At 50.6% G+C, this 12,350-nt stretch overlaps 2 protein-coding genes across 2 annotated transcripts; both read left to right on the top strand.

Moving 5' to 3' along the window:
* Positions 1–4,670: 4,670 nt before the first annotated feature.
* Positions 4,671–5,451, top strand: ETH_00014385 (uncharacterized protein; the record flags this gene model as incomplete). The annotated part of the gene is made up of 3 exons (XM_013377509.1): positions 4,671–4,926; positions 5,090–5,175; positions 5,293–5,451. The coding sequence occupies 3 exons, from the start codon at positions 4,671–4,673 to the stop codon at positions 5,449–5,451; spliced, it is 501 nt and encodes a 166-aa protein (XP_013232963.1).
* A 129-nt stretch (positions 5,452–5,580) lies between these two features.
* ETH_00014380 (dynactin subunit 4, putative) lies at positions 5,581–8,439 on the top strand (the record flags this gene model as incomplete). The annotated part of the gene is made up of 2 exons (XM_013377508.1): positions 5,581–6,066; positions 6,232–8,439. The coding sequence occupies 2 exons, from the start codon at positions 5,581–5,583 to the stop codon at positions 8,437–8,439; spliced, it is 2,694 nt and encodes an 897-aa protein (XP_013232962.1).
* Positions 8,440–12,350: the final 3,911 nt, after the last annotated feature.

Raw genomic sequence — 12,350 nt, 5'->3', positions numbered from 1 at the left:
TTTTTGTCTGCAGTCGAACGCAATTTCGCCGTGTCCCAATTACGGAATTTTTTTGAGGAGATAATTCTGTGAATGTGCTACGGTACAACCTCAAGCTGCCCAGTAACTAAAAGCGAATGAGGGCGATTATCAAAGAGTTTACACCTTTCTGTCTTCGCTAGGTGCAAATGAAGTACCTGCTGGCTGCTGACGTGTGGAAATTCGTACACACGTTCAATTGGGATCTGAAAAGCAGCCCCAGCAGAAGCACTGCTCGAATCAAATCTTGAACGTGTATTTTCTCGTCGTGCTGCTGGGCCAGGCCTTGACATCTCCCCAACAACACCTATAGCATCTGCTCGTCTTCGGCGTTGCGTGATACCATGATGCGAATTGCCAGCTTGGCATCGCGCATTACCAGTGCCTCGTGCATCAAGCTCAAGCACTTCTTCATAAGAAGGAGGCGTATCAGGCAGCTCGTCCTGCTGAATTCTTAGCGATGTGGAAAATTCGTCCGATATTGAACAAATCAGGCTCTAAGAATATAGTGCAGGCACACGCAGGCACTGCAACTCAGTTACCTTACTAAAGGCGCATAGTGCGGTGACGACTTTGTTGATATTTTAGCAGCAACAACACCTTTAAGCATGGGTGCGAAAGAAGAGGTTAATCCCTATTCAGGGCACCACCATGGAGATGGCGTATGGCGTGTCACTTTTCGGCATACTACTGTGCCGAGAGCACGTTCCCCAGCTCACTTCTTCAGAAAGCCTTCTAGGCGAATTCGCCAGGTCTCTGGATTCTGCCAGCCGAAACGCGCAGCTAGCAATACAAAATATAAGAATACTCAAGGCCAAACCTGTGAGCAGCGAAGCCAGCGTGAGTTTTTTGAGGCCCTTTCTCCCACGATAAATATTGAGCGCTCTGACAAGCAGCGCAGAAGAAGAAGTAAGGGATGAATTTGCTGGGTTGCTGTCCAGCTCGTTGAAATCTCCATGGGCTCTCATTCCTGAGGCAGTGGGCTCTCCAGCGTAGTTTCAACGGATGAGCGGAGCCTTAACGAGCGAAAAATGGCCAGCAACAATATACATGCAGGATGACTGCCCCACAATTAATCATGACAGACCAAAAATTATTCCAGAAAGGAAGGTACCGTCTTGCATTTACACTTCCGAAGTGGAGGATCGCAGGCAGAGATCAGTGCTCTGAGATGCCGCCTGCGGCCGAGGATGGCATCACAGTGGACACGCGACGTGGGAGCTAATTTGACTTTGTTGAAATGTTCCTCTCTAGTCAACAGAATTGGCTAGTAAAACCGTGATTCTTCCAGGCGGGGTCAGTCTAGAACCTGTTCTAGTCTGGTCCGTCTTGACAAATTGTGGGATGTAACCGTTCCCTGACACTGCCTCGAGCCCCAATTCCACCAGGCATTCCTTTGTTAAGCCGACCTAAACAAGACACACTAATTGTGCAAGCTTATCGAAAACTTCGACTTGGTTCAGGACATCTTCGATGAATTAGCTATTGCGTTCCTTTCTGCCGATGTTTCTTGCCCGTATGGCATCGATTTTACTGGTTTGCGGACACACGTCACGTCTCCGGTTCAGAGCATTTACATTTACTTTGTCGTAATCTTTACATTCAGCTCAAAAAAATATTAAAAATGCGTGTAAGCGCATATCCTGAGCAGGGCTTGCCGCACGAGTGTCTTTGAAAAGGGTCGATTTCCGTGGTGTCTGAGACTGATTGGTCAAGCGAATGAGAAAGAATGAAGAGTACGCAGCATTCTCTACACATATGGGCTTTTTTGCCACCTGGTGTGATGTATATGGCGCAACCATGTCTCTGAGAAGCATTCAAATAACTGCGGGTGGCCGTTAATGCATGCAACTTCGCAAGCGTTAGGAATGAAGCATACCTTTGGGTTGAGAAACGGCGAGGGTGCAGTGAGTAATGCATCACAAGCAACTGTACTAGATGCAGACACGAGAAAAATACATAGAGTTTGCAGTTTCACGCTAGTGCCTTGATATTTGACCCAATTTTAATGGAAATTTACCATCAAATTGCTCATGGTACAACGAAGTGCTTCACTGCAACACGCCAGGGTGACCGTCAGCGCCAGTATCCTTGGCACGGAAAACATCGACTCAACACGCTTAAGAACCGGTTTTTGCTGCCACATTAGAGGCAAGCTAACGGAACGAGAGAGCTTGTGGGTTCTGATGATCGCATTCAAGTTTTGCCACTGGGCATATTCTCTTTGCGCGTTTACACCCCAATTCTTGTAAAACTGCATGTATCCGACCGGTCAAGGAGTATTTGGGTCTGAGTATTCCTTTTGAGCTCATAGCAACACGTTGGGCTCCCGTTGCCATGATGCCGCTCACAAGCCACAAATATCCTCATTAAAACGGTTTTTCTGCGCGCGGTTGATGCTATCAATTAAGACGTTTTGTGTTGTGTGTCCTGTGAAGCTTATGCTTTTCTCCACTAAAGCATAGCCACAGTTGGGTCCGTGCGCTCCCTCTCTAATATATTCCGTGCAATGCCGCATCCTGCTGCAGGTGCTTGTGGCGGAGGAAGCTGCTTTTTCTTCATATGCAGAAGAAGAAGCTGCCACTGTGTCTATCGAGTGCTCTCTGATCTACGGCTCATCTGCAGAGTGAAACTTCCTCCATAATCGACGTGCAGCTATACACGTGCTTGGAGAACTACTTCAGCAGTGGGGCCGTCGTAGGCGTGAACGGGCAATGTGCTTTGCCATTCATGGCTTGCGCTGAAGCAAGAGGCGTATCATTCAGGTTAATGCCTTAGCTGCTATTTGGACGTTGAACAGATTCTTCGTCCCCACTCCTAAACGGCGCTTACGGGACATGTAAGAACCAAAGTTCTTTCCTGATGTTGAGAAAAGACGCCGATAAATCGCCAAGCTTTGCTTTGTGCGTCCTGCATTAACAGGAACCTGCGATAGACATTCGCATAGTTTCGGACGATGAGCTGCCGTTGTGGACCCTCTTCCTGCCACTCTACGCAAAAGTTGTGCTTTGGAGCCCCTAAAAGTATATTGGACTCTCCTTTCTGCGCGTTTTGCTGCAAATTTGAGCGATTCCACCCGTCTCAAGGCTGGCAAGAGGCCCGTGCGTGCTTAGTGGAGTCAGATAGTGTAAGGACGCAAAATCAAAGGATTTGGATGCACACACTAGTTAGCTCGCTAGTTAAGGACCTAGCTAGCTAGCTAGACGCTCTTGTTAGCCGGGCGAGCTAGCTGGTTGGCCTGCTGAGGTAGCTAGCTCTCCCCACTGGCTAGCAAGCAAGCAAGCTAGTTAGCTAGTTAGCCAACGCCGTTGCTGCCCGCCTAGCTAGCTGCTGCGACTACCTGGAGCTATCCATGGGCTGGCTGGCTAGGTACCCATTTGAAAGAACTTGTTTTGGGCCGAGGCGCTGCAGCAGGTGTTGCTGCAGCCTGCAGATGCGAAGCCACCGGCGCTTGTTTGCCGAATGTCCCCACCCCAGGAAGAATCGGCAGATGCATCTGCCTGGAGACAGAAATATTCAGGATGCGCAACATTTGTGCCCCCGAATGTGAACACCAAAACAATACTTCAAGAAACGGAGCTTGTTTCACGCCTGGGTAGCCCTTCACTGCTCTTCCTAGTCAGTGTAGTACTCTTCGTGCACTAGTATGCCATGAGCACAAGAATTCAATAGCTCAGGCTCATTGCGATGCTTTTTTGCCAACAAGCCTTCAAAGTTTTTGGCCCTCTGGGATGTACAACCAGGCATTATCCCACACAGTCACGTCCCTCTTTCCCCACGCCGCATCCCGTCGCTCTTGACACAAGTATGAGCAAGTTCAAATTAGTTTCCGTACACTCTAGCATCGTACTACCACATACTTTACCTTTGATGCGGCTTTGATAGACACTCCAATAAACGCAGTGCAACTTTCAGCAGCTCAGACTTTGAGCTCACAAAAACTGAACGCTACCACACCCTTCAACGGGTTTACTTGGTGTGCCCTTTCCTCTGTGCAGACTGACAATCAGCACCAATATCTACTTATTGTTGACCTTCTTTATTTCTCATACTTTTTCGACTTTCGCCCCTATCTCCCTCTAGCCTATCCTGGTCTCCTGCTGCGGAGGCCCAGCTAACTGCTGAGGCCTCAGCAACTCTTCACCGCAATAACGGTGCACAATGACCTAGAAATCGTCACACAAGCAACTCCACGCATATAACGGAAACTACACTCAAATTGACCCACACTAGTAAACACCATCAGGCTGCATGCGACACAGGCCGTACTTGTAGACGGTGTGAACTTTGTGTCTCGTGGGACCCTTTTTCTCAGTGCATTTCAACCCATTTTTAAATAATGTTCGGGACCATATTGCGGAGGCCAAGTAAATTAACATAGTAAATGCCATAGCCTCGTCTCCGCTGGCGCACAGCCGTGGGCTCATTTTGCTGTCCGTTGGTTTTCTCTGAGTTCTGCTCTTCGTGATCCCTTATTGGCAAGCTCTACTTGTTGAAGACCCCTCCACCCCTAACAATCGCATTGGCTCAATGAGCTTCATTGCGGCTGCAGCTGCTGCAGTGAGTCCGCACATCGGCAATACCTGCTGCTATTTTTTGTTGCTGAGTCGTATTGGAGTTCCTACAGGTTCTGCTGTAGTTTAAGGGTCCGGATGCTTCCGTCTTCACCAGGCTTCACGGGGCCGCGCTTAAACAGTAGGCCGCCCGGAAGCACTATACCAGCGACGGCCGCCAGCACCAGCTACAACCCGAACGATAACAACAGCGAGCAAGCTTCTGCGCCTCATTCTTGCTTCGGCGCGCAATCTGATCTACGGCTGACTGTCGGAGGCTTCAATGAGGGGGGCCTCGTGACCCTTATCACTGCAGACAAACAATTCTTCTGTTTGCCAGCCTCTCTCATTCCAGGTAAGGCGCGGAAGCCTTTATCCCTCACCCTAAAGACTGAACGCGAAGGTCGATCTGCGAAGCAATGGCTATGGTGTACTTACAGGCAGGGCGCCGCTCCTGCACGACGCTGAAACGGCGAAGCCTCTAGTTGCATATGCGTTCGGGTGTATATGTACCTCAGTCCCTTTGGAAATTGGGAGTGTTGTAACTATTTCTCTGAGAAGAGATATCGAAGAGGAAGCGGCAAGACGCAGAGGTGTTCTCAAGGTTAGGTATTATTTTCGTATCATACTAGAGCGGAGCTTTGCTGCCTCTTGGTCTGCCCGTCTAGAAGCAGTTCACCCTAACGATTTCCCAGCTGTTTTGTCTTACTTTTATTTGCAGCTCCAGGCTGACGTCTTGGAGTGCATTCAGCAACTTGATAGGGAAGAACCGAGGCGTCTTGCTGACCCCCTGTTATTGCTGCCTTGCAAGGAGGAACAGCAGCTGGAGCAAGAGCAGCAGTATAGAAGGCAGCAACACCAACAGCAGACGCTTCCTTGACAAATTTCGAGGCTTCGTATATTCAAGGGACACAGGGGCCGCGACGTAAACGGCAAAACCAGTACCAGCTCGTTGGCGATAGCGTCTGCAGATTCCAGTTGGGGCAGTTTTTGGTGGTACGGCGGCACAATGAAAAGCAAGGAACTCGCACGCAAAACTACGTCATCAGCAGATTGTACTCGTGCAGATGCGCCGACATCAGGAGAAGCACAAGCGGATGCAGGAGGGTCTTGGGCTGATATATCCTTCGTGCCGCCAGTCAACTTTCTCGAGGTTTTACGAAAGCTGCGGCGTGCGGAGCAAGATCTAATCTGGAGCGCTAACAGCTACAGCACCGGCTGCAGCAGTGTGAACGACGTGTATATACTCTTGAACGTGGACTTGGACTACCGTAGGCGTGGCTGCACACTGCAGCAGCAAAGAGAAGGGTTTCTCTTTTCTGATCCTCAGCTTTTTGATGCAGCAGTTCCAGAACAGCAAGAGGTGTTACGGGAGCTGCAGCGCGTAGAGGCAGAACTAGCAACAGCAGCACCTGAGCCACGTCCAGGCTGCCTCTACAGGCTGGAGGAGCTGTATGTGTGCGAGCCGTGCGGGCGTGTTCTGTCGCCGCTGCAAGTAGGCAAGAGCCGCACAAGGTTTAACCCTGAAGTGTTTAGACCTATATTTTGGTGCATGCGATTACGTTACTTTGCAAAGCAGTAGGCGTGTACGGTTTGGAAGCATGAATGAACGCGTGGCTTGACGGGCATATGCCATCGGATCTGCGGTTTGTTGCTGTAGGTGGCAGAAGAGGTGGAATGTTACTTCTGTCCCGGTTGTTTGGAGCTTCTGCCTGTTGCTGAAGGGGCCGCCTGTGGCTTTCGCTGCAGCAAGTGTTTCAGCTGTCCCCGTTGCATGCACGGGTTGTCACTTTCTCGAAAAAAGAGGGATGAGGCAGAGCTGGGACGATTAGGGCTGGCTGCGGGAAGCAGCCCCAGGATGGCATACCCTTTTACGTACAACGATGAGCGAGATGAGAATTTGTCTCTTGTGAGCCGGAGGCACGCAGCGGCAGCAGAAGAAGCCGAGGTAGCAGCAGAAGCTGCTGCTGCCGTCGATTATGCACCCCTCCTCGACTTCGCTGCAGCAGCCAAGGCAGCTGCAGCAAAGGCAGCCGCAGCAGCAGCCGAGGGACGGCGAATTGTTGCGGCAATGTGCGAGGGAGACCCAACAACGGCACAGGGACACGTAGATGAGGTGGGAGGATTTGCAGTTCCTGGGGCACCGCAGCGCTGCGATAGTCTGTTGTCTGTCCCTAGTCTAGACGGCGACACAGACGAAGCAGGAGCTCCTGCTTCTCCTGATGCGCTTGAAGGTGACGAGAGTGACTCGGCTACGGCAGCAGCGGCGGGTTCAAGGGCAGGGCCTTACTGCAGCAGACAACATGTGTATTTTTACTGTTGCAACCATTGCAGCTGGAGCTCGGAGATCTCAGGGGTCTCTTCATGTCTTCCTGCTGCGCTGCCAGTGTTTGGGGCCCAAGGGGACAGAGCCGGGATGGCTACCGTTGCCTTTGGTGAGGTGCTGGACGTGCTGCAGCAGAACGCATGCGAGACGGAGAGAAGAAGGCAGCTGCAGCAAACAGTCAAGAGCCGGGCTGTTGCTGCGCTAATTGCCGCCGCAGCGAGCTCCAATCCACGAGATGCCAAAAGGCGGTCAGCTGCAGGAACAGCGGCAGCAGCTGGTCACTGGAAAGTAAGCGATGCTGATGGGGCTGAGGCGGAAAGGGACAAACAGTTGAGGAACATAGACATCTGGTCGTACAGGAGGCCACCGAGCTGGACCTTTGCTCCCCCTCGCGCCTCACTAGCAGCAGTCGCCGCGGGGCAGCACCTGCATTGCAGTGTTAAAGAAACATTGGCCCTCGCTGCCGCAGCAAGACAGCAGCTGACAACAGGAGGGGGAACAGCAGAGCAAACAGGAGCAGCTGGGACAGTAGGAGAGCTGACAGAAGCAGGCGAAGCGGAGGATACTAGGTCTGTATCCTCGGTGTCCACAACGTCTTGGTACAAGTGTCTCTATCCCTCATTTTCGCAGCCTTTGCATGCGGAGCAGCTCCTGGTAGACAGGGGCCACCCAGACGTCTCTACAGTGTACAGCGGGAGTCGCGTGGTAGCTGCAGCAAGGGGCTTGTGCATGCAAGAACGTGTAGGCCTGCAGCAGCTGCTGCAGTGTCCGGACTCTCTGGCGGCGGCAGCAGCGGGATGTTTGTTCCTGCCTCTAAAACGTCGGCTGCTGCTGCAGCGGCGCAGCAAGCGTTGCAACAGCTGCGGGAGGTTTGTGGTGAAGGCTGGCCTGGCTCTGGAGGGCGTGCCTCCTTTCCGCGTGAATAAGGCAGCAAACCTGTACCTGCCGACAGTGCAGTGCTGCGTGGGAGGCACCCAGATCTATCTTTCGGAGGGTCGAACCGCTTGTGTATATTTGTCTTTGTCTAGCGCTGCAGACGCGCCCGTTATCGTGCGTCTCAGCTCCGCCATTGTATCATGCAGGCGGCGAATTCTACTGCAGCAGCGTTTGCAGCAGCTTCACCAACAACTGCAGAAGCTGCAGCAACTGGAAGAAGAAGAAGAAGAAGATGAAGAGCAAGACGAGTGCTGGTGGACTGTAGACTGGAACGGCGACTTGTCAGTACAGCTAGCCGCCTATGATGAAGTCCTCGACGAATTAGAAGGTACGGGAGGGGCAGGTGAAGGGGTCCTTCAAGATGTAGACCCATTAGAGACAAGAGACGCGGTGCTAATGCAGAGTGACCACACAGCGTTGCTAAGACTTGAGGTGCAAGTGCACCCCAACACTAATGACAGACCGGGGCTGCTGCCCTTGGCGGCTGAAGTCAAATTGGGAACAGATCTGGAGGCTCCAACATTTCAAATGATTATTGTCGCGGCGTTAGGCTCCATAAGGGGCTATGGAGACTCTCTGGCCTTCAAACGCACAGAGTCAATTTGAAAAAGCGCTTCTAAATGCGGTTTTGTTTTCCAGTTTCCTGCTCCGCTTTTTTTAAAGGATGGCGCTAGACAGCAAAAGAGAGCGGCAAAGGCATCTCCACACCCAAGCAGCGAGAGGAGCACGGTGGTTGGTCGAAAAAGAAAGCAACCCACACATATATACGGGCGCACAAACTAGAGGAAGGAATAAGCAGGGGCAGTGAGACGTCGATGCAAAGACAACGGTATGGGAATAGAAAACGACGGAAAATGGGAGGAGCAGAGGGAAGGACGAGGCCTCAACAGTTCCTCGGATACTGAGTGCCAAGCTACAGATAAGGGATGTAGATAAAATCGAGAAGGTGTCCTCTAGGTGGTAGAATGTGCACTCCGAAATAGGTTCGTGTACCCTTGGGGAGATGCTGTAGGCATGAGACCTGGAGCTCAAGGCACCTTTAAAGCAAAGGAGAACAGGTTTTCCTACTGACATGACTGCGCTGTGGCGGCCTTTGAGGGAGCCTAATGGCTACTTGTTTCAACACCGAGGTTTCCTTCCATAGAGTGATTTTCGGATGATCTTTCTCTTAAGCACTGCAAGCATTTCTGCATGCTGATGTGGGACTCTACCTACGAGTGATGACTAAACCAAAAGTGTAATATATCTGGTAACGGACATTACTTGGGGCGTGTGGGTTGGTAGGTCGAAGTACCTGTCACCTCCATGGCACGTAAAACTAGGATGTCAGTTAGTATGTGGTATATCAGTTAGTGGGCATTAACAAGGGACGTGTGAGGCCACAGGGCCAGGTACCTGAAATCTGCTTGGCAAGAGGAAGTTGGGCGTAGGGAGCCAGCATTATCACGGAGGGCTGGTGGCTTAAAATGGGAGTTTGTAAGAGCCACTTGTCCAGACAATGCCCACAATCAAGCAATGCACTGGTGCCCAAGCCACCAACGCGCGTGCGCCCCAACATGTGAGGGCGTGTTGCGGGAACACACCTTGCCTCAAATCCGACTGCGTTTGATCGGATTCAGCACGTTCTCTGGTTAGGTCTTCCGGGTAAAACGACTTCAATTGTAATGGCCTTGTTCGGAGGACGACATTAGATCCTCTTCTGCTGCTTGATTCTGAAAAAATGCTTCACGCTGTTAGCCTCATCACAGTACCTGCCTTTTATTTTATAATCGAGCGGGTGGCGCACTAATATGAGCCTGCGGTGGCCCTAGGCGCTGTAGTCGTGTTCGGGATGGTTTCTTCTCCAGGTGTGGCTCTGTCTCCGCCCGAGTGAGGCGACTGTTAACTGCCTTACGGCCTTGCCTTCCTAAAGTGCAGAGCAGTTGACACAAGCACAGCCTTGCATTGGCGTGCAGCGTTGGAATCTGGCCACAAACAGCATGTTTCTTACTACCTTACACCTGCGGGATATTCACGGCATTGGAAACGATGCTGCCACAACTGCCCAACAAGTGGCTGGGACGAAATTGGAAGCTCGGGTTTCTCTAACTTCGCCGACACGGTAGACAGCACTAGGATTGCGAAGGAATTTAAGCTCACCGATCATTTTCTAAGTAGTCAAAGCACCCACCAGTAAGTTGAGGAAGAAGACTTGGAAAACTGTCTCCTCTAGAATCTGCTGGCGTCCCTGCCGCACTGCCTAGACCTTCGTGTCTTCGCTGGCGTTCCGGTTCACTGGCAGTTTGGTGGAAACGGAAGGCACCAACAAAACAACAGTGCTTGACACTAACTTCCCCTAAGTATTCGCGCCGTCGAGCTGGCGCTCAGCTGCCCTTGCGGGCAGACCAAAGAATGGCTTGAAATTTGCTGGCCAATTTGCATAGGCGTTTTCGGCAATCAACGGCATAAACAGTATGCACGATAAATACACCGTTGTGGAGTTCAGTGGTCTTTTCGAGTAAGAATGTGGCAATTAGGAGACTGGTCTGTGTGCTGCATTTGGCGGCGTCCAGAACACTGTATGACAGTTACTTCGAGGCTGGAGCCACGTGAGGTCCGGCTTGCATTTAAGAATAACAAATTATTCACAGCTGGAAACGGACATGGTACCAATAATCAGGGTTATCTCTAGAAAGCCTCACGCATTTGGTAAGGCTCCGAATCAAAAACCATAGTGTGGGTACTACCAACCGGCAGGGCAACAGTGTGAAGCACCCCAGATGGAAAAAAATTGAATCAAAATCATCCTGATTTGAAGCTTCTGTAGATACAAAGAAAGTCAGCTTCTGGACATCAAGATTGCGCTTCTTCAATTACAAAGGTATGATGGACAAAACCTGAGTTGGATTATCTTCGCACGCAGCTTCATTGTCAAACCGTCTCGGTGATGACAGAAATATTACACGTCTCCGACTGGAGAGACAATGAAATTTTACTTAAGCTTTCCCGCAGTATGGTTTTGACTTTGGGGGTCGCCTTCCCTCTCGTGTGCACCATCCCAGCGGTTAGCCGGCCGGAAGGTTTTTGTTATAAGGTGTTTTCTTGCATTGCAGCGACCAATCTTGGCATCCAAATATTGACGTATCTGTGCCATGATGATTGAACTTTATGGGCAGGTTGCTTATGTAAAAGCCGAGCGCGATTTGAACTGTGTGCTCTGGAGCTGTGGGACCATCAAGAAGCCTTGTGGGGAAGTGCAACATACGGTGTTTCTTTGTTGAAACTGGCGTTCCATGTTTTCAGTTTTAATCACTTTTATTCAAGCTGCAAAATAAGCACCTAAATTCGTGCTTTCTTGGTGCTTGTAGTGGTCTAGCATTGATCGATGCTCCCTACTGCGTTACTGGTGTCCGGTGGTTTTGAGTGCGGTGTGGAGCTCTGGATTTTTGCTTGAAATCATATGAGTTGCCCTTTACTAAAAAAATTTTTGCATTGTCTTTTTTGTTGTGGTAGACCTCTGCGCCACAGGTTTAAAGTTACTCTCTTTGGCAGCTTGGTTTGATGAATCTGTCCATCTCATTTTCTTGCCAATGGCATTCGAAAACTCAGAGACCAAGACACATGTGACGGCCGAGTCAGCAATTTCTAGCCTTGAATATCAACCTCAAACTTTTCGGACCCAGCTGGCATCTCGAAGACCCGGTCTGACTCGAAATATTTTTGCGATGTCTGTAGTTCTGACTGTCCTTACATTCTTCATTACTGCCTGCGCCCACCACCTGAAGAGCTATAAAAACGCCAATACATCTTCAAGGAAGTTAGCACACCAAGTGCGCTGCTCAGCGTCAGCACATTGCAGTTTCATAACACTACATGAATATACATCTGCGCCGAACTCTGCAGGTAGTATACGGAGTGAAAAAAAATCTCCCTCAGAGGTTTGAGAAGTTCTGGCCCACTGCCAGTTACTGCGCCATCATTGCATCATGTGGCTCTAGCGGGAAAATTGAGTTGCGGTGAATGCGCTGTGTGTTTGTTCTCGTGAGCCCACGCATTTTGCAGACCGGAATGCAAATATAACAGGACGCCAACCTACCTTACCTACATATGAAGAAGCATGTGGGCACCAAGGCAGTAGTGAGAACAGAGCTAGACGATTTTTGAATGGTACTGGGCGTACACAAGCTGTGCGACGCAGAACGGAAGGAGGTATAGCAGGACCGCTGCTAACGACAGCAGTGGGTGCGGTACAGCAATTTGTTCGTTCTCTGCTTCGCGTTCCCCCCGACATTTCTGCCGAATCGATCTACACTTTCCCAGAAATTCAGGACTACCAGGTAACGCTTTCGTTCCTACCAAAGTTTCGACACTGCGTAGAGCTTGTCAGTGTATCTTCCGCGTAGTTCATGTAGACAGACTACGTAATTTATCCTTACCACCTGTCGCATTTTTGGAGCAAAAATTGTGCCCAAAGCTCGCTAGTATTTGCAGGCAAGAGCTAGCTTACTGAGGATTTTGGATTTTGTGAAGGGTCTAGG

The sequence above is a fragment of the Eimeria tenella genome, genomic scaffold, assembly GCF_000499545.2.
Source record: "Eimeria tenella Houghton genomic scaffold, Eth_scaff54, whole genome shotgun sequence".
Lineage (NCBI taxonomy): Eukaryota > Apicomplexa > Conoidasida > Eucoccidiorida > Eimeriidae > Eimeria > Eimeria tenella.
Note: the sequence above shows the minus strand (reverse complement) of the source record. Positions and strands in the feature narration are given on the sequence as shown.